This window comes from Panthera onca, chromosome B3, assembly GCF_046562875.1.
Source record: "Panthera onca isolate mPanOnc1 chromosome B3, mPanOnc1 haplotype 2, whole genome shotgun sequence".
In the NCBI taxonomy this organism is placed as follows: Eukaryota; Metazoa; Chordata; class Mammalia; order Carnivora; family Felidae; genus Panthera; species Panthera onca.
In genome coordinates this window covers 133,266,561-133,291,248 of record NC_138344.1, presented here as the reverse complement: position 1 = coordinate 133,291,248, position 24,688 = coordinate 133,266,561, and the positions used below count along the sequence as shown (strand labels likewise).

The 24,688-nt window shown below is 44.6% G+C and overlaps 1 protein-coding gene across 6 annotated transcripts in view; it reads left to right on the top strand.

The window, feature by feature from the left end:
- TTC7B (tetratricopeptide repeat domain 7B) overlaps window positions 1-24,688 on the top strand; it is a 254,815-nt gene that overhangs the window by 112,739 nt on the left and 117,388 nt on the right. For all 6 annotated transcript variants that reach the window (XM_060620534.3, XM_060620535.3, XM_060620537.3 and 3 more), the window contains 3 exons: window positions 1,439-1,611; window positions 9,521-9,584; window positions 13,672-13,809. In XM_060620534.3, coding sequence (XP_060476517.2) covers window positions 1,439-1,611; window positions 9,521-9,584; window positions 13,672-13,809 — 375 coding nt within the window. The remainder of the gene's footprint in view (window positions 1-1,438; window positions 1,612-9,520; window positions 9,585-13,671; window positions 13,810-24,688) is intronic.

Here is a 24,688-nt window from a genome sequence, read left to right as displayed (position 1 = left end):
TAACGTATATGACTGCAATGAGATGGAAATGGAACTATAATGGAAGGTTTAAGAAAACAGTTCGGGAGCTGTTCAGGTCCTGAAAATTGTGTGCTTATGAGATCTTTACAGATGGCTCAGTTGGGGATGATAGGAGTGCATTTAATTTCACATTTTTGTAGACATTTAAAGCCAGTGGGTCTTACTTGGGAATAATTAAGAAAATTTGCCTTTACCCAGTGGTCATCAGAAACCACTAAGCTAGTGATTTGGTTGCTTTTAAGTTTCCTTGTGGTGTTTTAGGAGATTTCATGTGGATGAAAACCTAGTAGAGTTCTCTCCTGGAACATATTTATTAAAAAAAAAAAAGTCTCGCCCTCAGGGAAGATCAGCATTCTCTGCGTGTTCTAAAGAATGCTAAAACCTTGTGGGAAAACCTAATGGTTGAAGTTTTATTTTGCCACCTTTGGCTGATCATGGGGTAGCCTGGACCACCCTCAGGTGCAATGCTTCTGTTTTCAGAGAGATTTTGTGGGTTTGTTTGTTTGTGTGTTTGTTTTTACTTCTCCTCTCCTTTATCTCTGGAAGATTATGAGGTAAATGAACTGATACGCATCAGCCAACGAACTATTTCTTAGTAGATGCCACACACACCCTCTTCCCATTCATCCTACGTGGTACTGTTCTATATGTTCCATGACAGAGGGCTTGGAAAGCATAGTAAATCTGTTTCTAACTCAGGATGGCAAGACCCAGATATGTCTGGGTTTTCACAGTGAGAAAAGAGATACCTATCCAGCTTTGAAAAGAGGTCTCTCTTGATCAGCAGCCACGCTCCCCACCTTGCTTTCTCTGTTGCACAAGGTCAGCAGGAGCCTTTGGGCCGCAAGGCCCAGGGTGCTCCCGGAATGAGGTGCCCAGGTGCTGAGTCCCAGGATGGGGCCACCATGGGACTGGCCTGTGGCACTTCAAAGAGGGAAGGCATTCTAAAAATCTGCCCTGATTGTCATCTTACCATCAACGAAGAGATTTTTTTTTTTTTTTTCCAGGAATAATGTCATCTAGGTTGATGCCAAGTTTGGGTTTCAGCAGGGATCTGTTGGGAGGTGATGAAAATATTTGCAGTTCACCTGTTACAAGAGCTTTTGGGAGAGAACTTAACTCAAAGTTTCAGTTGCTTTAGGCATAAAACACGTTTAGCGTTTCAGAGGCAGGGTGGCATTCAAAGGACATGAACTTGTGTTTCAAAATGGTTCAACTATCTTGCTGTATTGTATTTTATTTTTTGTCACCAACTGATATAATTTTCATCAGAGAAGTAAAAAATTTTTAAGCATGAGTCTTGGAATTGTGCCTAGCACAAAATGATGACTGCAAAATATTTATTGAATGAGTGAACGAGTGAATGAATGATACAAAATTGATTCATAGCTATGCCTTTCCTCCCTTGTGTTTCCAGACAATAGCCAGGCAGTTGGCGGAGATCTTGTTGCGGGGTATGTGTGAACAGAGCTACTGGAACCCCCTGGAGGATCCACCCTGCCAGTCACCTCTGGACGATCCTCTCCGGAAAGGAGCAAACACCAAAACCTACACCCTGCCTCGGAAAGCCCGCGTCTACTCAGGAGAGAAGTATGGCAGTTGATGTCCTCATTTGTAGGTTAGGGGATTGGGGGAAAACTCAAGGATGAGTAGAAGTTCAAGGGTAGATTCTTCCCCGAAAAGAGAACCAGACAACAAGTCTCATTTGCCAATTTAATAGATATACCTCATTATTTTTCATAACTTCTACAAATATCTATGCACCAGTGGGGCATTTTAAGTAGGAAAATTCTCTCTTTCGGTGGTTGGCCACCGTTTGCAGCCATCACTGTTGGTCTTTGGGATTCTCATTCTATTTATTGTAAGAAACCTAGCATTACCCAGCAATTAGCGACAAATCTGTTTGTAAGCCAGAGTTAACCTTTTTTTCTTTTCTTCAGCAATTCCTTGATCTTTTTGTTTAAAAATTTGTTTTAGGGGTGCCCAGGTGGCTCAGTCGCTTAAGCATCCGAACTTCGGCTGAGGTCGTGATCTCACCGTTTGTGAGTTCAAGCCCTGCGTTGGGCTGTCTGCTCTCAGCGCAGAGCCCACTTCAGATCCTCTGTCCCCCCTACCCCTCTGCCCATCTCTCACGCACTCTCTCCCTCTCTCAAAAATAAGAATAAAAATAAACATTAAAAAAATGAATAAAAATTTGTTTTAAACTGAATTATCTATAAGAAGAAGGAGAATTAAATAATTTGTAAGTGATTGGAAGATGATGTCATTTTTAGATCCTCTTAATTTTTTTAAGTTTTAAATCTAGGACTTAACCACCTTTGAGGAAGGTGGGCTAGGGAACCACTGCAGTCTCCGTGTGGACCCTCCCCATTTGGGGGAGGGGGACGTGGCAGGGAGAGACCATGAAGAGGGCCAAGAGACAGGGACAGTTGTTGACTCACTCTTGATTCCTCCCCTTAGAGCCTCACCTTCCCATCTTTGCCTGTCCCTGCGAGGACAAGGCATGATGGCTTTTCAGAATCTCTCCATGAGGGAAAGGTGGCGTGTATGAATGCATATGGAAGCCTCCACGGTTGTTAATCAAATCGGGAAAATGGCAGAGAGACTGCAGGCTGCTGTATTGCTAGATACTACATGTGTGACTTCTGAAAATGATTGTCGCATTTTCAAAGGGGACAGCATTTCTCCAGGCAGCTTCTCTTAATCCTCTTATGTTGACCCTGGCTTCTCTCCGTCATCATCTTCCTGTTCAGACTGTATTTCTTGTATGGATTCAGAGTGAGCATATTCTTAACTTTTTCCCTAGGCTTATTTTAATTTGTGTTTAATCCCCTTTTAATTTAATCCCCCCTTTTTATGGCCTCATTGAACCATGAGTTTGCTTAATTCATGGCCTGTGTTCACTCCTTAGTCCTTATCTGGATTCACAGAACATCTGTCCTAACAATTCCCAAACTCTCACTTTAAAAATGCTGACTCCTCATTATGAACTATTTAGAAGCAGGTTTGGGGTTCATTTTTAAAGTGAAACTTACATCCTAAAAATAGACCTGAGATTTTTGTGTGTGTTTGTGTGTGTGCTTTCCATGTTTCTTAATTGACAGGTATATAAGATGCCAGGTATATTGAGAAACTCAGCTCTTACTCCCTCCCCTGATCAAGCTGGACACATAGATAGAGCTCTCTGTCTCTTTGCGTGTTATTCCAATGTGGCCTCACCTCTTGAAGGCAAAAAAGCTCATAGAGCCGGCCACTTCTCCTTTATTTTGTGAACCACTCAGACTTTGTCACTGTTCTGACGTCAACTTCCCCATCTGTCCAAGGAGAATTATGGAGGCAACATGCAGATCTAGAAAATGCAATTACTGGTTCACCAGAGGATTCCCATACCAGGGCTGATTGCTAAGTCACAATTTCATTTTGCACAGATACAGTCAGTTGGGTTTTTTTTAAACCGTTTTGTTGAGATATGATTCACATACTTTACAATTTACTCATTTAAAGTATATAGTTCAGTGGCTTTTAATATGGTCATATAATTGTGCTTCCATCACCATAATCAACTTTAGAACATTTTCATTACCCCAAAAATAAACTCAGTACCTCTTAGCTGCTGTCACCCCCATCCCCCAGTTCCTTGCATTTTCATATAAATTTTAAAATCAGTTTTTGTCCATTTCTGGGGGGGGGAAAAGGCAGCTAGGATTTTGATAGGAATTACATTGAACCCATAGATCAATTTGAGGAGTGTTGCCATCTTAACAATATTAAGTCTTCTGATCCATGAACATGGGATGTCTTTTCATTTATTTAGGTTTTGTTTGATTTCTTTCAGCAGTGATTTGTTATTTTTAGGGTTAAAGTTTTACACTTATTTTGTGAAACTTATTGTGTGTGCTATTCTTTTGGATGATATCATAGGTGGAATTGTTTTCTTCATTTCGTCTTTGGTTTGTTCATTACAAATATATAGAATACAATTGATTTTCTATATCGATCTTTTATACTGCAATCTTGCCGAACTAGTTCATTAGTTCAAATAGTTTTTTAGATTCCTTAGTATTTTCCACATACCAGATCATGTCATCTGCAAATAGAGGTGATTTACGTCTAACTTTCCAACTTAAGTGACTTTTATTTCATTTTCTTCCCTAATAGCCTTGGCTAGAACCTCTGGTATAACGTTGAATAGAAGTGGCAAGAGTGGCGGACATCCTTGTCTTATTCCTGATTTTACGAGGGAAAAGCATCTAGTCTTTCACCATTAAGTGTGCGGTTAGCTGTGGGTTTTCATATATACCTTTTATTAGGTTGAGAAAGATCCCTTCTATCACTAGTTTGTTGAGTAATTTTTTTGTGAAAGGGTATTTAATTTTGTCAAATGTTTTTTCTGCATCTATCAAAATGATCATGTACATTTTTTCTTTATTGATGTAATGTATTACATTAATTAATTTTCAGATGCTAAGCCAGACTTCATCAGATTTCATTGATCTTTTCAAAGAACCAGATTTTAGTTTTGTTCCTTTTTTTTAATTGTGTCTCTATTCACTATTTCATTAATTTCTACACGGTCCTTATTTCCTTCAGTCATTACTATCATTTTTTAGGTTTCTAGTTTTGTGTGTTCCCAGGGATATTCCTGGTTTATTAGTAAACAGAGAAAGCCTGTTGGGATTACACGTGTGTTGGCGCTTCCTAGTCACCAGGACTATCTGATTGGTCAACCCTGTGGCGAGAAGGGCATTACCACCAATTCATTTGCGGTAGTTGGGAGGTGAAAAAGGAAATCCACAGATAATGATTAAGCCCCATCTTGGCCAATAGTCCCAAATGCTTCCCCCTTCTCAGTCTCTTATGAGAAATATGAGCACAGAGCAGACTTTAGGAGGCACAGAGCCTTCTAGCTCCAGCAAATCGTAAGAATCCTTCAGAATAGTTGGTCATAATGGAAAAGTGAGCTCTGTCAGAAAACTCCACTCCTTGTCAATGTGGCCTGCATGTGAAGTGGAAACAGGATGCTCATTCTCTCCCCATCTTGAATTTTGAAAGGAAAGCAGATGTTGACAATCCTAGATAGAAAAGAGGGGAGGGAGCACATGCTATTGGCTTCTTTACTTCCTTCCTTCTAGGTCTTTCCATGTGGAATTTTTTTTTATCTTTGCTTATTTATTTTTTAAGTAAGCTTTTTACTGATACGTGACACACATTGAGAGAAATAAACCAGAAGTATAAAACTTGATGACTTTTTACCAAGTTCCCTATCCAAGGGAAACCATCCTGAGTTCTGTCCCAATAATTAGTTTGGCCCATTTTTTTTAATTTACGTAAACGGAATAATACATGAAGAACTCTTCTGTTTAACTTCTTCTAACATTATGTTTGAGAGATTCACCCATATTTTTGCATGCAGTTGGAGTCTGTTTTCATTATTGCACAGTATTCCATAGGTATTCTAATGTATTGATCCGTTCTGCTCATGATGTATGTTGGAGTTGTTTCTCAGTTGGGGCTGGTTCCATCTCATCCAGGCCTTGGCCCAAATAGCTTAACTGTTATCTTCTCAGAAAGGATTCCCAGTCACTGTATCTAACTGTCCTTTCCGAGCATATTCTATCACATTAGCTCCTTTATTTTTCATCATAGCACTCAAAATATCTGATTTTTTTGGTTCATGTGTTTATCTGACTCCTCCTTCTAGAATGTGCTACAATGAACATTCTTACACATGTTCCTTTAGTGTACACACGTCAGGTATATCTTCCTTCTATTGTATTCCTCCTTGTAAAGAACACTTGAGGTGGCTTAGATCATTAAATGCATATTCGACTTCGTGATTTATGCAAAGTAAGGAAAACTACTTTTCTGGCACAAAAAACTACTTTTGTGCCAGAAAGTGGTTGATGAGAACATTTATTGAAAGCCTAGAGCCAGATGTGCTGAACTCCTTTGTAGGCCCAGGAGGAGAGAGTGACTATCATGGAGTTCTAAATATAGGTCTGAACCTCCCAGAGCCAGTGCACAGGTTTTGGGTAAAGATGAGGACACTGTTTAAAGTGTGAAGATGGGGGGCTTGAAGGGTCAGGAAAACCACCTGATGGCAGAACTGAAGCTGTGTGAGCAACCCCCTGTGCCCCCGGTTCCTGCCCTGGGCTCACCTCTAGTGTACATGGCCCACCTTCCAGTCATGGTGGAGGGCCTGTCTTCTCATCAGGAACGCGGAAGGCCTCGTCCAAGGCCATATGCTTTGTGGGACTCACCCAGTCCACTCCAGAGTATAGCTCAGGGGACTTGATCCAAACGAAGGACCCTTCTTTCTTTGTCATGAGGGGATGTTGACCTGTATGGAATTGTGTGCCTGGTTGATCCTCACATCAGGCTAGCTGATCCCTCATAATCAGCAGGTACTCTTAATGGTTAGTTTTTCTTTCTTGGAATCCTTGTCCTTCCACACAAACCTGGGACTGATGTGTTTTCTGTCTCAGCATCTTTAACAGTGTGACTTGGGGATGGGGTGGGGCTGCAGCCCTGTTGGCTTTGATTCTTTAGCTCTTCTCCACTGGCTGTGGTTCAGAGGCTGTATTTGTCCAGAGATTCCTTAGTAGTATCACAATCAGGCAAGACATAGTCAAAATAAAAGGCACCATTGCTGGGCCTTGGAGTTGATGTCGTCATTACTTACACATAACTTTCTTACAGGTCGGAGGTGCTCAGGGCCATCTTTGTACCTAAATAGGGTCTGCTTTGACTCCCAGATGGTGCCGTTGACTTCCAGACATCCGACTCGTCATTAGTTGTGTAATGGCTAAAGATGACAGAAAGATGAACGGCAGTTGGATAAAATTGGATTGATTTCTTTTGTATGATGGTTTCTACCACATACAGTGACATTTTTCACCTATCTGGGAAAATTTTAAGAAAGGGCTGTTATGTGGGAACCTCAGCAAGGTCACGATCACTATTTATAAGTGAAGCTTCTTGTCCTTGTTTCTTTTGTGTAGAGTCAGACAGTGAGTTGGTAAATTTCATCCAAAGTCAGAAAATGAGTGGCTTGCCTGCAGGTCAGCCCGTGAGTTAGTAATGTGGCTGGGCTTTCAGTGCAGTCCTTCCATCTTACCCAGCAGCACTGTGCTTCCACCCCCTCCGCTGGCCACCAGTCTGTCCCCCAGGAGCTTGTCCTCACCCCCCACGGGCCCTGTTTTCTCTCTGCTCCTTTGAATCCTGCACCCTACCCTTTAGTCAATGTCCTGTGGGTCTAGAGCCCCAGCTTTCCCACTCCACAAGGCTGAGACCCAAGCACCCTGAGACCTCCCCTGAGGCTCTTGGTCCCCACCAGGAGACTGTCACAATTCCGACATCCACCCTGAGCTCCACATCAGGTTCAACAGAGAAGAAGGGAGGAATGGACAGAAATGGGTCTAGAGAATCCATAAGTACTGGAAGGGGTGCATTCTGATATATAGTTTTTCAACATGCCCCTTAAAACTACCCTTCCTCCTTCTCTCACCCCCCATTTCCTCCTGCCAGCCCTGAGAGCTTTGCAGTGCTCCTGAGTACCCATCTCGCCTGCCTCAAAAGGAAGGGTAGAGGAAGTGGAATTAGAATCAGTTAATGTGTTACTTGTTAGCAGCTCTGGTAAAAATAACACAACTTAGCATTTAAGCAGGCTGGATGGCTCAAATGGAATTTAGGGATTATCCATGGACTGAATTGGCTGGTGTTAAGTCACAATTAGCATGGGCTGTCTCTTCTTTTCAATTAGTCTGGACAATGCAGAACTGGCTAGCCATGAGAAAAAAGGTTAATGCTACTGCTTTATTTGTAAGGTCCCAGTTGTATGTAAGCTGGAGCCAGAATATCAGGAAATGATTGCTGGGTGGACACACAAACACACACACACACGAGCACTCTTCATTCAAATTCTGTAGGCTCTATTTCTGAATTTAAGGAGAAAGAAGAGTTCCGTCTCTGAAAAACCCAGCTCACCTCAAGCTACCTCCTTTAGGAAATTCACTGCAAATCCCAGAATCTTGCTCATCATTTACAGGCCAGCCTTTTCGTAAAATTTTAGCCCACAAGAGCAACGGGAACCATCCACAGGTGGTTTCCTTACCTCTAGGGACGTCAGAGTTGTAAAAAGAGAACCAGGCCCTGTGCTTTTTCTGTCTTGCTCTTCACAGTCCTTTGTCGCCATACAAAAGTTGCCAGCACTTCAGAGAAAACAAGGATCTATAATGATGTGGAAGACATTTTTTTTCACCATTTTGGTGGGGGAATCATCCCATCTCTGAAATGATTGTGATGTTATCACTGGGAAGATTTATTCTTTTTTAATCGTCTCCAAAACGTCCAGGACATTTGTTTTGTTTTGTTGTTTTGCGGGGGGGGTTGTTTGTTTAAAAAAATTTTTTTATGCTTTATTTATTTTTGAGAGAGAGAGAGAGAGAGAGAAACAGAGCACAAGTGGGGGCGGGGCAGAAGGAGAGAGAGAGACAGATAGACAGACAGAATCCAAAGCAGGCTCCAGGCTCTGAACTGTCAGCACAGAGCCTGACACAAGTCTCGAACTCACAAACTGTGAGATCATGACCTGAGCCAAAGTCGGACGCTTAAACGACTGAGCCACCCAGGCGCCCCTTGTTTGTGTGTTTTTAACCAAGTTCATTTATATTGCACTCCCCTTCCTTTCCGTGAAAGAGTTGAGTTTGGCTCAGTTGGTGATAACACTTCCAATTCTACTCAAAGGATTCTAGAGCTTTTAGAACAGAGGGAAAAAATGCTATAAGTCTTTTAAAATGCTCAAAGCGCAAGGCTATAGGCTATAAAGAATGGAGATTGGGGGTATGTTTGGGTTTTTTTGTTCTCTAATCTCAAGGAGCAACATTGAGCTTAAAAGCTTTTTCTTTCAATCCAAGATGTTGTATAGCTCAGCCAACTTCCATAAAACAGATTAATAAGACAGCTAGCTCTTGCAGGCCACCCTGTAACGAACATGTGTGTTTAACTAAGGTGGCTCGCCAAATTCTTACAGTATTCTAGAAATGATTCAAACTCTAAAATTGCTTCCAATCTCTTATTTCATCTAATGGACAATATAAGATACGGCAGTTAGCAAGAAATAGGTAAGCAGACACCTGCTTAGTAAAATGCCTATAATCGATACCCCATAATGGGTTTAAGAGAGAGCTTTATCATGGAGGTAATGTCAGTTTGTAGCAAATTTCTGCCTCTGTAATTGGCATATATGTTATTTGGGCTTTGAATGTGGTTTTTACAGCTTTACTTCACTCTGCTGCCTGCTATTAAAATGCATAGTTAAAATATAGTTAAAACTTCCATGGATTGCCATAGAAATAAGCAAATTAATTCAAGTGTCCAGATGATACAGTATTTTTTTGTGTGGATTCTATATAAAAAATCTAAAAGCTTTTAATAATCAGTTCCGTTCATTATATTATTTTGAAAGTGCCATGTATAACATTTGATTTTCTTTACACAGCATTTTTTGTCCTCAAGAAAATACTGAAGAAGCCCTGTTGTTACTGCTGATCAGTGAATCAATGGTAAGTAGAATGTGTTTTTACATTTTTCTTTCCCCTCTTCCTACAGTCCTGTTTGTGATATGGTGACTCCATCAGTACAGTGGCTGTTTTTCTTTGGAGAAGAATACTTTCTAGAGGGGATAGCTGGGTGGGGGGAAAAACAACGGGGGTTTGAAAAGAGGGATGTTTCTTAATTCTTGGAATGGTTAGAAATGTCCCCTGTAGGTTAATGTCAGCTTGGGGCATGGGACTTGTCTGCCCTAGTAGGTAACAGGCATCTGAGTTCATTTATTTGCCCACCTAGTGAGTATTGATGGAACACTAGCACAGTTGTGTATCGGAAAACTGCAGCTAAAAAGACCATCAAAGTAACCCTAAAAAGGGAAGGAAGCCCCCAGAGGGTAACCTTTTCGAGCCTTCTCAACTTGCCTGGGTGGGAGGGAGAGTTTAGGGATAAATAACTTGTGGTGTATGCGAACCTCTTTTTTTTTTTTTTTTAATGTTTAAAAATGTTTTATTTATTTTTGAGAGAGAAAGACAGAGCACAAGTGGGGGAGGGACTGAGAGAGAGACAGACAGACAGACAGACAGATTCTGAAGGCTCTGCCCTGTCAGCACAGAGCCTGGCACAGGGCTTGAACTCATGAACCGTGAGATCGTGACCTGAGCTGAAGTCGGACGCTTAACCGACTGAGCCACCCAGGCGCCCCGAACCTCTGGTTTTTAAAGCAGGAGCCCGATGGAGCAGACTCAGCTCCTTGGGCAGGTCTCCCGCCCGCTCCCCGGGCATTGCAGAGTCCCTGGCCGTGAGAGCTCGCTCCTGTTACCTGCTCTGCTGTTGTGCGCGAGTTTTTGCCAGGCCATCAGATTCCTTTGAAATGTTTTCGTAATGTCTGGCCAGAATATCAAAGTTTACATCTAGTGTTTCATTACTCACCATTTATTGGGTTTCTACTCTGCATATCACTAGGCATGACCGCCTGGCTTGAAACTCTGAGAAGCAATCTGTGTTATAGTAGTTAGTACGTTAGCACCTAAATGGTGTGTGCTAAGCACCTGAGCAGAATGGCGAGCCTCCTGGAACTTGGAAGGACCTAGATATCCTCCCACCCATTCACTCATTCTGTAGATGAGGACCAGAGCAGGCAAAACGGATGCATCCCACAGTGGTCTGTTGCTCTTTCCAGATGAGGCTGCATCCTCTCATAACCCCCTCCTCACCAGGCAAGCAGGTGGAGAAGGTGGAAGAAAAGGAATCGAAACTGAAGCGAGAGAAGGTCGTTTCCTTCTTCCCCAAGTGTGCAGTTTAAATGGAGGCATGAAATGCGCTCAGCTGAAGAAGATTTAGAAATGGAACACAAGAAGAAGGCTGTATGCCGAGCGAAGGAGGGATTGGAAGAGGCTGGGATTAGTCAGGGAGGCTAGCATCCTTGCCTTAATTTCGAGCTTTGGGTTTCCTTGTTCTGTGAAATGGCCCAGAGATGTTTACAGGAGCAAGACTGCTTGAGTTACCACTGCTTTTTATTTGGAACCTCTTTGACGTCATTGGCCTTACTTCCTCTGAAGGAAACAGGTTGCCCCCTTGACTCATCTTTCCTTGACTGTCAGCTGGTAACTTAGAACGGTGTCATTTACATTCTCTACTCTGCCTTGGCACAGTCAGGGAAAGCATATATGTGAACAGGCTGGCACTCTGTGGCATTCGGGAACTGTTTTGCGAACGAGCCGGTCTCTCCGCGCTTCGTCATCAGTTCTTTGGTGGGGGCCAGCTCGAGTTGGCCTCCTAGCTCTCGTGCCCTCCTTCTAGGCGGGGCTCTCCACAACCTAGCAGTTAGTTTCATTTGGGCAGACTGGGATGGTGACGTTGTAAAAGTTCTGAAAGAGTGGTGACCACACATTTTAGATTTCTGGGACAATTCTGATTGAAAATATGGTGTTCTGTGGTCAGGTTGTGTGTTCCAGTTTAGAGTTTGGAAAACACAGGCACATCGCTGAAATGCTCGCTCTAAGTGGAGATGTCTTGGGAATGATGTCTCCAACTTTCCTGCTCCTTAATTGAAATGATAGAAACTAATAATACTCAAAATTGAGATCCCTTTGAGGCAGTCAGATTTGGCTCTGTGGTATTGAATTTCTGGAAACTCTCTTCAGAGGATGGTGAAATCCAATGACATCATCAGTAAATATGGAGGTCTGGGTTTCCAACCAAAATGACTGTGCTCTCCCTGTAAATTATTCCATAATTATGTAGGTAGAAGTCTCAGTTAAGTTGCCTTTGCAAGCCTTTTTTCGTGTTCCTTGACTTCTTGATTTTTCAGCTTATAGACAGAAAGTTTCATGTGTTCAATTTCAGAACCAGTTGAGAATTGCTGTGTTTTTTTTGGTATCTGAGAAAATTGTATCTTCGTTGGTTCTGACTTTAACTTAGAAAAGTCAATTCATCCGTAGTCTCTCCACCTGCAAGAAAGTGTCAAATGAAGTTTCCCCAGGAGAAAGGGGTCATCAGAACTACATTTCCACAATTACCACCAACACGGTGTTCTGCGGTATTTATTATCTGTGGATGCATTGAGGTTTTAATCAAAAGACGTCGATAGATTTTCTCTAAGAATTAAAAAAAAAAAAAGTGTGTGCTTGGCATAACTTGAAAATATCCCCTAAGTAGTATTTTGCTTTGTTTTGCTTTGTTTTGTTCTCTTCCAGGCATTGGTCTCAGTATGGAACATTTATGGCAAGTAAATAAAATGAGACCCCTTACAGGAGGCCCTCCTATTTCCCTCAGGGTTTCTTTTCTTGGCTCAAAGACACTCCTAACAAGAAAACCTTAGAATGAAATCTTCAAAAGCAGGCTTGTATCCATAAGAGATGACTCACTTTGTAGGAAGTGGCCTGTCTTATGTATTCTTATTTGTCTTTGACATTTAAGAGCAAGTTTTCGAGTCAGTAAGTACTGATGGGTGGCTAAAAGTGAGTGCCTCGGACTCACACACAGAGAAAGCATTTTGTCTCGTTTGTGAGAGAGAAGGTGTGCGCACGGCCATTCCAAATGTCAGGCAGGGAGATGATCATCAGCCGGCCTGGACAAGCGACCCTGGTATCTCAGGCACCCCTTCACAGGAAAAACCAACGGGCCCCTTCTGTCCTCCTAGAGGTGGATAGATCTGGAGACTTCTGTTAACTAGCAGGGGGAACAAAGACAGGCAAAATCTAACTTAGTTGATTCCGGCTCCCTATTAGGGAGAAAAAGAAAATGGTTAGAGTAGGTAGCGTCCCTGATACATGGGATATGTGTGGAGAATCTGTAGAGAAATTAAATTTCGGAAGTAACGAAAACAAGTTGTCATAAAGAGCATTTGATTTCCAGATAGATGAGATTAATAAGTTTGAATGTGCCTGCTGTCTTTCTGTGCCAAGCAGCAGCGATGGAAAATAGGCAAGGTGATCTCTTGAGTCCTCGGTAATATCTTTTAAGACAAAAATCTGTTTGCTTCTTGGTTTCTCTGATACAGCTGTTTTGTGCTTCCCTAAACAAGATTGCATTAGTCTTTGTAGTCTGTTCCAGGGAAGGTGCCATATAGGGATTTGAATGTTGCTTTAGTGACACAGGAAAAGGACCACATGTCTCCGCAGGAGTGACACAACGTAATGGCACCCTTTGATGATGGGAACATGGGACTGGGGATTTCCCCCCTGCTCTTTAATGTAGAGCAGAAGAAGGACCTACAGGCAAGGCACAGCAGGGCTGCCCCAGAGCACTGGCTGTGTCCGCAGAGCCTGGCTGTGAGCCCGAGCCCAGGAGAAACCACCCTGCTCCCCATCAGCCCCCAAAGCTTCCCTCAAATGCCTGCTGACAGGTACCGAGCGTCCTCTAGAACCATACCTCCGGGCCTTCGTGTTTGGATAACACCCTGTACCATGTGCTGCAGTGCTCTGGGGAATTTGAATAAACAGCCCAAGGTGACAAGCCCCGTACTCGTTCCTTCCCCTGTCTCCAGGCCCTCGGCAAGCTGTGAGGGGCAGGAGGGCCTAGATGGCTTCTCTGCCCCGAACACTGGCGGTGTGCAGGGACTGGCTCACCATCTGCTTCTCTCTTCTGCGTTGTTTTCAGGCCAACCGGGACGCTGTGCTGAGCCGGATACCCGAGCACAAGAGTGACCGCCTCATCAGCTTGCAGAGCGCATCTGTGGTCTACGATTTGCTGACCATTGCCCTTGGGAGGAGAGGCCAGTACGAGATGCTGTCGGAGGTATAGCGCTTGAGTCTGGTACTTTCCGGTGGGGAGTGGTGCCAGCAGAATAAGCCCGGGGAAGGGCTGTGAGACCTGGTCCTGACCCCTCTGCCACTGGCAGCCACGTGACCTTGGGCCCATCACTTAACTCTGTGGAGTGGGAATTGGGCTAAATGATTAGCTCGTAGAATCCACTGGTGGTGACTTCCTACCTTGGTCCATAAACCCACTGGCTGTGAATTTGCGTGTGAGGGAAGGCAAGCATTTCTCAAGCAGTTTCTCTTTGAGGGTAATTTCTACCGTAACCCCAAACCTCCCATCCGTGATACTAATGTCCTTATGAAGGTTTTACCTTATTTAAAGCATCGACGCATAACTCCTGGGGCGAAATGGCACCGCCGTGTGTGGTCAGTGAGCTGGCATAGACATTCGTGTCGGTAAACACAGTCTTCGTTCAGAGATTTTGGCTCGATCAGAAGACACTCTAGTTGATTACAGATCTTGGGCGAGGTACTGTCATTTTGTTCCTTCAGCTTCTAAAAAATATTTGGGATGGAAGCTTGACTATTTTACAATTTCGGAAGAAGCTAGTTAATCTTGGGCTGCGGTCATGCATTATTGAGCTGCTGCCCAGAATACCAAATTCCACCATGGTAAGGGCTAAATAAGTAACACGATCACTTTGTCCTTTCTTTAGTGGAGTAAGAAGAAAGAAAGAAAAGAAAGAAAACAACTCATTTTGTTAAAATGGACTTTTCCATGTTATTTATCTTTTTCTTTCTAAATTTACACACATTGCAACAGCCTCTGGGCACGAGGACAGGGAATGAAATACAGTAACAGATTGGCTGAAATCAGATAAGCACCCGGCTCACCCTCTCGCCGGTGCTTCGCCACATTAGGCAGGAGCCTTGGAGAACAGATGAGCCTGCGCGGCCCGGGTCTTTTTTTAGGCTTCGGTTTGGTGACTATACAGGGCAATGGTTACTCAGTCTTCAAAAAAAGCCCCTCACAGGCCGGGGCTCAGTGTGTCCAGATGTTCCTGTCGCACACGGTATGCCCCTGGGGACGCTGCCCAGATTCTTTGCCACCGTGGGTGCTTTGATTTCCCCGGCCCCTCTCCTCCTGGCCGGCTGAGTTCCCATCTGCCGTGTCCACCGTGGAGCCTGTCCGTGGGGACAGGGCCACCCAGCTCTCCGTTGAGTTCTTTTAAGGTGAACGTTTTTCCTCTAGACAAACCGCTAAAGCATCTCTCTGGGTCCGAGCGTGATTGCGGTTTGTGTGTCTGCTTTCGTCCCATCATGTGGCCACGTGGCCTTGCCTCAGCTTGAAATGCGCCAGCGTCAGAATCAGGTGTGAGGAACTGGAGGTGGCTGGCTGGCCCCTGCCCACGGACTTCTCGACATGCCATGAATGACTCTAGGGGGACGGCTGTCACCTTAGCAGCGTTCCTCTGCAAGCCTGGCATGTGCCTCCTCCCAGCACGGAATACTGGGACCTTGTTTGCACTCCGATGACTTTCATCTTGGTATCACATGTGGCTTCCATCTTGTGGTGATGACCTGACGCCCGAGTCACCGGGCGGTCTGGTTGCCGGAGCTTTTGCAATTCAGAATTTCACTGCCCTGGTCACGTTTAAAATGATGGGGACAGGGGCGCCTGGGTGGCGCAGTCGGTTAAGCGTCCGACTTCAGCCAGGTCACGATCTCGCGGTCCGTGAGTTCGAGCCCCGCGTCAGGCTCTGGGCTGATGGCTCGGAGCCTGGAGCCTGTTTCCGATTCTGTGTCTCCCTCTCTCTCTGCCCCTCCCCCGTTCATGCTCTGTCTCTCTCTGTCCCAAAAATAAATAAAAAACGTTGAAAAAAAAATTTAAAAAAAAATAAAAAAAAAAATAAAAAATAAAATGATGGGGACAGCGTCAGAGGTTACCTCGTAGGTGAGGGAGCACAAGGGTGGGAGAAAGGGAAATTTACCACGGTTACATTCCTTGGAGGCCTTTGGATTTTATCCCATGGCTGTGTTTTATCTATTAAAAATATAAATCAGGGGCACCTGGGTGGCTTAGTGGGTTCACTGTCCCACCTTTGATTTTGGCTCAGGTCATGAGCTCACAGTTTGTGAGATGGAGTCCTGTGCCAGTCTCGTGCTGAGCGTGGAGCCTGCTTGGGATTCTCTCTCTCTCTCTCTCTCTCTCTCTCTCCCCCCCTCCTCCCCCCTCCCCCCCCCCCCCCGCTTGCATGTGTTTGTGCACTCTCTCTCAAATAAATGAAAATAAAAACTTAAAAAATATATATAGAAGTCAAGTGATAAGATATATAAAATGGAGGGCATTCATTTCTTTAACACAGGTATATGCATTCCCCTGTTCTGAGCCAGGGACTGTGATAAAGGCCGGGACACAGCCTTGCACGAGGCATGGTCCCTGCCCGTGAGTGGCTCCCAGTCTTGGGGGAGGCAGCCAAGCAGCAGGCAGTTGCCATCTGGTGTGGCTGATGCTGGGGAGGGCTCCCCGCAGGGTCCGCTTCCAGTAGCAAAGCATTTGAATATGTGGCTTCAACCTTTCTTGCTGTTTCTACTTGATTTTGCAGTTGGAGCTTCCCGCAGCAAATATTTGATGACCATGTTGTCTCATATCTTTTAGCTAGAACAGGAGGTGTCGTAGGAGAAAGGTGAAAGCTCCCAGTATCTGGAGACGGTGGCACCTCGGTGCTCAGTTACGGAAGGTCCACGCTTGGCTGAGCAGGGACCCTCTCTCCTCCGGCCCCAGGCCACATCTTCCGTGGAGTGTCCTGCTTCCTTCATTTGCTGGGACTTTCTTTCTTTTTTCTTTTTTTTCCTTCTCATTTGCCCTTCCATTTTATTGGGGCTTTAGGTTAAAAGCTAATTGGACTGTCTTTTCATTGAGATAAATTCATGTAACATAAACTTAAACCATTTTAAAAATGCACGATTCAGTGGCGTTCCGTGCATTCCCCGTGCTGTGCAGGCATCACCTCTATCAAATCCCAAAACATTTTCAGCACCCTAGAAGGAAACCTCATCCCCAGGAAGCAACTGTCCCCCTCTCCCCTCCCCCCAGTCCCCGCCAACTACTAACCTGCTTCCTGACTCTATGGATTTACCTATTTTGGGTATTTCCTATAAACAAAATCATCTAGTAAGTGACCTTTTGAGTCTGGCTTCTCTCACTCAACATAATGTTTTCACGGTCACCCACACTGTAGCCTGTCAGTATGTCATTCCTTTTTATGGTCGAATAACAGTCCATCATGTAGATTATACCACAACCTGTTCATCCGTTCATCTGTTGATGGGCATTTGACTGTGGTGAGCCGTGCTGCTGTGGGGGCAGCTGGATTTTCAACTTCCTGTACTACTTCTTTGGGCCCCATGAGAGTTAGTGATTGTTGTTGCTGTCATTCATCGCGGTAGAATAGTATGTCTGTCTTCACCTCCTGCATTATCCCCGAGGTGATCTAAGTCACAGGTGTGGCATGCCACCCTTCTGATCAGAAACACGTGATGGCTTGTCCCATCCCTCCCTCTTTTTCCTTTCTTTTTCTTTTGTTTTGTTTCCCTTTTCCTCCCATGATGAAATTGACTTCATCGGTGATCATTTTTGCAGTATGCAGCACCTTGCAGACTCCTTGAAAATCAAACTGTACAGACAAATATGGAAAAGGAAATAAAAGGCACTTAAAGCCCCGCCCTCCTGAGACAGCTGACTACCCATTGACATCATAGAGACCATCTTTTCATGTATCTCTTTGTGAATAAATGCATGTATATTTACGTAAGTTTCAAGGAATGGGATAGTATCGTATGTGTTTACTATAGATATTCCCACTCACTTTTCTCCCCTCCATTGGCTCCCCACCCCGTCTTTGTTTTCTCAACCCCCAAACCCAGGGCAGCAACCAAGTGTGGCCCAGGCCTAGGCTCTCATGTCAGAGAGCTTGGGTTTGGGTCCTGGGTCTGCCAGTTACCAGTTGTGTGATCCTGGCAAGTCATTGACCTCATATGCCTCGGTTTTTCCTTCTGCAAAATGGGGCTAATAATCACACCTCTCTCAGCCTCTACTGTGAGGCTTATTTGCCAAACCACATAAGGTACTCAGAACAGAGCCCACCACTGGAGCTTATTACGCGGCCGCTGTGTGCTTCTGTGCTATCCCCACCACCGTATGCTCAGGGGTTTCCAGGCACAGGGGAAGCAACAAAGTGTACAGAGAAAGGTCTTTGGCTTCCAGAAACTTCCAGAAACTAATTAGGGAAATTAAATAGAAAGACACAAAAGGACACTGATTAGAGAAGACTGGTTAGCCCAAGGCATGCTAACCACAGGTGGACAGACCGGGTAGGCTGCCGCAGTGTTTGTAGGTGGGGGGCCAGTGCGAGAGGAGGAACGCTGGTTCCTGAATTGGCTCTTCAGGGACTGCTAGGAATTAAAGTCTCAGAGCAGAGAGACACCTTCATCTTCAGGACTGTGGGGGTGTGAGGGCGTGAGGCCTGAGGACGTGGGAGACAAGGGCTCGCTCTCACGGAGGAGCGGGAGGAGAGGACACCAGATGGGCACAGGGCTGGGTTGGGAACCCCCGACATCTTGGGACAGACTGCTTGCGCCCTTCGCTGATGGGATCCGGCCGTGCCCCGCCGCAGCTGGTCTGTGAGCAGGTCCTGCTTGCCATAGCAACACTGCACAGACCTTCCTTTATGCCAGCTGGGACCTTGCGTGAGCAGAAGCCAACAACCATCCTTCTGCCGCTGACCTGGGCCCCTCGGCACCCCTGCACCGAGGGGGTCCCTCTGCCGCAGCACCTGGTGCGCCTTCCCCTTCCCTCCCCACATCACTGACACCTTTGGGTGCTGTGCAGCTCTGTGCGGACCCAGCCTTTTAGGAACGGTGCCTTCGCGGGGAGCAGAGCCACCTTGACCAGAAAACTGTGTTTGTCTCTGTCTCTCTCTTCAGTTGTGTTCCTTCAAGATGGAAGGCTCCCCTCCCGTCTCGAGATCGGCCGCCTCTGTGCGTGTGCCCACGGAATGCCTTGCTCTCTTTCAGGGCAGCGCACAGCCAGATAACCGGGCAGGAGCCTTGTGTAAAGGCAGTACAAACCAGAGGTTTCCCACATCCTCGTTGTGACAGGCTTAAATATAAGCACGGTGTTTACCGTATCTCTGGCGCCATGAGTTTTCGTGTTTTTAGAAGACTAATTGTGAGCCCCGCTGAAACGTTTGTGTAGGAAGGAACACTTCTTTCTTCCCCTTCAATTTAAACAGCAGCACTAGTTGGCATGACAACCCGTGCTATTAAAAGTAAAGCAACAAGCCCCGCTTCCTCTGTTTTTTTCAGAATGAACCCAAACTGCGAAGTAGGTTTGTTTCTTGAATTTGACTATTAATGGCTCCCTCTTGACAGAATGTTAGGGGGTCCTTTTGGGAAGGGTGTACGTGTCCCCTCTACATAGAGACGGCAGCTTTAAAGACAGAAGTGGTATTTTTGTCTTTCCTTTTGAACTCCCAATTCGTTTCTGGTAAATCTCAACAACATTATAGTTCTGTGGGTAGAACTGTCTGGCTAGTGCTTGTACCAAAGGGACATTTACACATTCCTAACCCAAACACTCATTTAATCAGGGAGCATGTGAAAGACACTTGAATGTCTAAGTCTGTGGAACAGGCCTACCATTTGTCAGTTTATATTAGAGTTTGGTGTTTCATGCAGCCCCACTTGGGCTACAGAAGCCCAGCCTTGACCTAGGTGCCCAGCTCGCTAGGAGGCATCAGTGTGGCCTGACCACTAGAGGTGTGGCCTTCTGAGAGATCAAGGCAGAATGTTTAGTGCATGGTAGGTGTTCAGTAGAAACTTGCTGAATAAACTCAAAGCCAATGGACATTCTCGTCCTGCTCCCTTTTCTTTGATTTTCAAGATAAACTTTCCCTGGATATGCAGTGAGTATATCTTCCCAGGTGAGTCCAAAGAGTAAAGGTCATTTAGCTGGGAAATAGGTAACAGAGGAAGAGCCGGGCCCAGCATGGGCCAGAGCACCTACAGATCCCCACTCTGGTCCAGCTCTGGGGGTCACCCAGCAGGGAGCGGCTATGTCACGTTTGTGTGACAGGCCTGCCCCAAAGAATCTCACCTCCTGACGTGGCCCCTGGCACCTCCATGTCCACCATTATGGAAACGTTTTTGAATTAAGTATCATTGCTCTGTTTTTATGGCCCTCAATAAATTTTAATGTGCCATTTTAACCTTTTTAAGGTATACAATTCAGTGATTTAATTGCGTTCACGATATTGTACAGCCTTCATGACTATTTCCAAATCGTCCATCACTCCAAACAGAAAGTCTTTACCCATTGAACAATAACTCCCCATTTCCTCCTCCCCAACCCCATAACCTGCTAGCCTCCGATCCACTTTCTGTCTCTATGAGTTTGCATCATGTGAAGGGAACCATGCCGTCCTTGTTTTTTATGTCTGGCTTATTTTACCTCGCCTAATGTTTTCAAGATTCCACTCTGTTGCGTAACACATCTGATCGCATGTATCAGACTTCATTCCTTTTTTTGTCTGGAGAATATTCCTTTGTATGTATACGCCGCATTTTATTTATCCATTCATCTATCGGTGGACGTGTTCAGTGTTTCCACCTTTTGACTGCTGTGAATAATGCTGCAGGGAACATTGGCAAACACATATTGGAGTTCCTGGTTTCAGTTCTGTAAAGTCATATATACAAGAGTGGAATTGCTGGCTCATACGGTAATTGTTTAACTTTTTGAAGAACTACCAAACTGTTTGCCACAGCAGCTGCACCATTTGACATTCTCAGTGGCAAGGCACAAGGGTTCCCAGTTCTCCACATCCTCACCAACACTTGTTATTTTTGCTTTGTTTTGTTTTCTCGTAGCCATCTTAGTAGTTGTGAAATGGTATTTCATCGTGGGTTTGATTTGCATTTCCCAAATGACTAATGCTGTTGAATATCTTTTCATGTGTTTTTGGGCCATTTGTGTGTCTTGTCTGGAGAAATATCTATTCAAGACCTTTGTCCATTTAAAAAAAGTTTTTTTAATGTTTTTATTTATTTTTGAAATAGAGAGAAAGAGACACAGTGTGAGCGGGGGAGGGGCAGAGAGAGAGGGAGACAGAATCCGAAGCAGGCTCCAGGCTTTGAGCTGTCAGCACAGGGCTTGAACTCACGAGCCATGAGATCATGACCTGAGCCGAAGTCAGACACCTAACCGACTGAGCCACCTAGGTGCCCCTGACCTTTGCCCATTTTAAACTTGGGTTTTTGTCTTTTTGTTGTAGAGTTATGGGAATTCTTTCTTTATTGTGCATAATAAATCCTTAACAGATAATGATTTGCAAATATTTTCTCCCGTTCTGTAGGCTGTCTCTCCATTTTCTTGATAATGTCCTTTGATGCACAAAAGCTTTTCATGCTGATGACGTCTACTGTGTCCATTTTTTTCTTTTGCTGTTCATGCATTGGGTGTCATAGCTAAGAATCCATTGCCAAATCCAAGGTCATGATTTACTCCTATGTTTCCTGTAAGGATTTTATGGTCTTTGCTCTTACGTTTAGAATGTTGATCCATTTTGAGTTAACTTTTGTATGCAGGTAGGGATCCAACTTCATTCTTTGCATGTGGAAACCCTGTTGTCCTAAAAACATTTGTTGAGAGACTGTTCTTTCCCTCATTGAATGGACTGGGCACCCTAGTGGAAAACCAGCTGGCCATAGATGTGTGGGTTTCTTTCGGGGATCTCAGTTCTGTTCCATTGGTCTATATGTTTATTCTTATGTCCGTACCACACTGGTTTGATTACTGTAGCTTTGCAAGCTTGGAAATCAAGAAGTTTGAGTCCTCCAGCTTTGCTCTTTTTCCAGATTGTTTTGCCTATTCAGGGCCCCGTGCAAGTCCACATGAATTTGAAGATTGGCTTTTCCATTTCTGCAAAAAAGACTTGTTAGAGTTTTCATAGAGATTGTGTTGACTCTGTAGGTCATTTGGAAAGTGTTGCCCTCCTGACAATATCTCATGTTTTGATATCAGATCTTAGTTTGAATCTCACTTCTGCTACTTTATGTGCTGATTATAAACGTAGGCAGATTCCTTTACCTCTCTACACCAATCCCCTTACGTGGAAAATACAGGTAATGATAGGACCTACCTCTGAGGGTTATTGTAAGGATTGATGGGATAGTATATGCAAAGTGCGTGTTGCTGTTCTTATTGGTGGTGGTGATCATGTGCTTTCTCAAGTAAAATCCCCTCTGTAATTACCCTGGCAGATAATGCTTGAGTTTTGGTAGGGTCTTTCATTGTACAGTGGAAAAACTCAGCCTTGGAGTCCAAGCATATCTGAGTTCAAATCCTGGCACTACACTTTCCTAGCTTGTGATTTTGGAAAGAGTTAGCCATTCTTTTTTTTTTTTTTTTTTTTTTTTTTTAAACGTTTATTTATTTTTGAGACAGAGAGAGAGACAGAGCATGAACGGGGGGCGGGGCAGAGAGAGAGGGAGACACAGAATGGGAAGCAGGCTCCAGGCTCTGAGCCATCAGCCCAGAGCCCGACACGGGGCTCGAACTCACGGACCGCGAGATGGTGACCTGAGCTGAAGTCGGACGCTTAACCGACTGAGCCACCCAGGCACCCCAAGAGTTAGCCATTCTGGACTCCCACCTCAAAGACCGTCATAAAACTTGGTGAGACAATAGGTATAAAATAGCACAGCTTTTGATATGTGATATGTACCATTCCATTTCTCTCTGGTTAGTAGAAAGGATGGATCTGAAGTTTGTCTCCTATAACTTCCATCTATTCTGTCTCTTTGGAACAATAGAGCAAGTTGGGTTCTGCCTCAGTGACAGGCAGCTGTTATGCCGTCTTCTTTCCTCCAGCCTAAAGTGCCCCGTGCCTTTAGTTTGGGGGTTGGCAAACGTTTCTATAAAGAGCCAGACACTAAACATTTTAGGCTTTGAGGACCAAGAGGCAAAATCAAGGATATTATGTAGGTATGACGAGAAAGGAAACAAATTTCCACAGAATTTTTATTGATTACATTCCAACTGTAACAATGAATACAACTTTCTGTGATACAGGTCCACTAATGAGAAGAACGGGATTATTTTGGAGGATGACATTTCACTTAATTTGGGTTCAAAGTTGGTATTTCTGCTCATCAAATTGATGGCAAATGTTCGTCTATAAAGGACTCCTAGCTTTTGGACTCTATGCCAACAGGCAGCAGGTGTGGTTTGGCTCACAGGCCATACTACAGTAGCCCTTCCTAACGTGATGCCAGCTCCAGGTTCTTGGCACTTTACTGTACTCTTCCCAAGTGCTTCCTTGTTTGGGTGGCCTCCTAAAAGCATGTCTGGAAGAGTGGGTCGCCACTTGACCCAGGTTTATTCCTTCCTTCAAGCATTCGCTGAGCATCTGTTTCGTGTGTGACACTCCCCTGGTCTGCTGTTACCTTGACTCCTCACTTCCCTCCCCCAGCCCTTGCATGGGTGAAGCGGCAGCCGTGGTCGAAGGGCAAACACCCGGCACCCCCATCCAGGGCAGGTGGACTGAAAACAGATGAAGACCCAAGGTTAGAAGCAGTTGAGGAGGAGGTAGATGAACAGGATGCCCGTTTCTTGAATTTAGTGATTCATTTTGCAAGAATAACAGCTACATGAGCGCAGCGGCAGATGGAATCGTTTTTGATTAGGACCCTGGAGACCCTTTACTCGCAAGGCAAACTTGATCAAGTCACTTCATAGAGTTGAGCAGAGAGCGTGCCAGAGGATGGTGTCCAGCGTTCAAAGTCTACAATAAAGTCGGTAACCTTTGGAAACCAGCCTGCTCTCTATTCCTCCCACCATGGCCAGAAGCAGTGGTACCCTTTGGTTTAAGCACTTGTCTGAACAATAAAGGTTTGAGACTCCTCAGCTTGGAGCGGTATTGGTGTTTGAAAGCAAAAAGATAAATGGGATGGGGGCACAGATGTGGGGTTCACTCTGTTTTATTTCTCATTTCTGAGGGGAAAACTTGAGTGAGACTTGACGGACCTCATCTATTTCCTCACAACCTGGGTGGGGGGACTTTTATTGGTAGCTGAGAGTCCCAGAAGCATGACTTTTAGAAGCTTCTCCTGGACTCAGACTCAGAGTAGATCTCTCAAGTAGATCTGTAATTTGCACTCTTATTTTTAGTTAATATAGAAACAGGGGCTCGGAACTGAGTGTCAAAGCTCTAATTTCAGATCTGCCCCTATGTGACCCCTGGGCAGGCCCTGTTTTCTCTCTGGGTCTTAGTTGCCACATCTGTAAAGTAAGAATAGGGCTGGGCAGTCTCCAGGGTCCCAACATGCTCTCTGATGATGTCGTTCTGTGGGTCTGATATTGGTCCAAAATGTGTAAATTGCTTAGATAGTTTCTCATTGTTAAAAGTAAAGAGGTGAAATATTATCCATACGCCACGTTAAAGTTAAAACAAAAAACTACAATTTTATACAGCTGCAAAGGATTACATTTATCAATGAACTCATTAAGTATATATGATGTAGAAAAGAAAATTCTCCTAAACCACTGGAGGATCTGTGTTACAAGAACTTTTAGTTAGGATATGGCCAACCTGTTCACGACGGTGAATAATGAAGACAGCTCGGTGTGTTATTTGTTCTATTTTAATACTGATGGATTTGAGACATAAGCTCCAGGGTAAAGCTGAGGGGTATCTGATTATTTTATTCCTGTCCCCTCCCCCATGGGTTTTGGCTGCTGGATCTCACTCTTGAATTCCAAAAATAGGCTTTGGCTTTTCCTTGCTCGTGGCATTGTCCTGCTGTCACTGCCACGCACCCAGTTCATGTAGTTGGGCTTTGGGTACTAGGAAGGT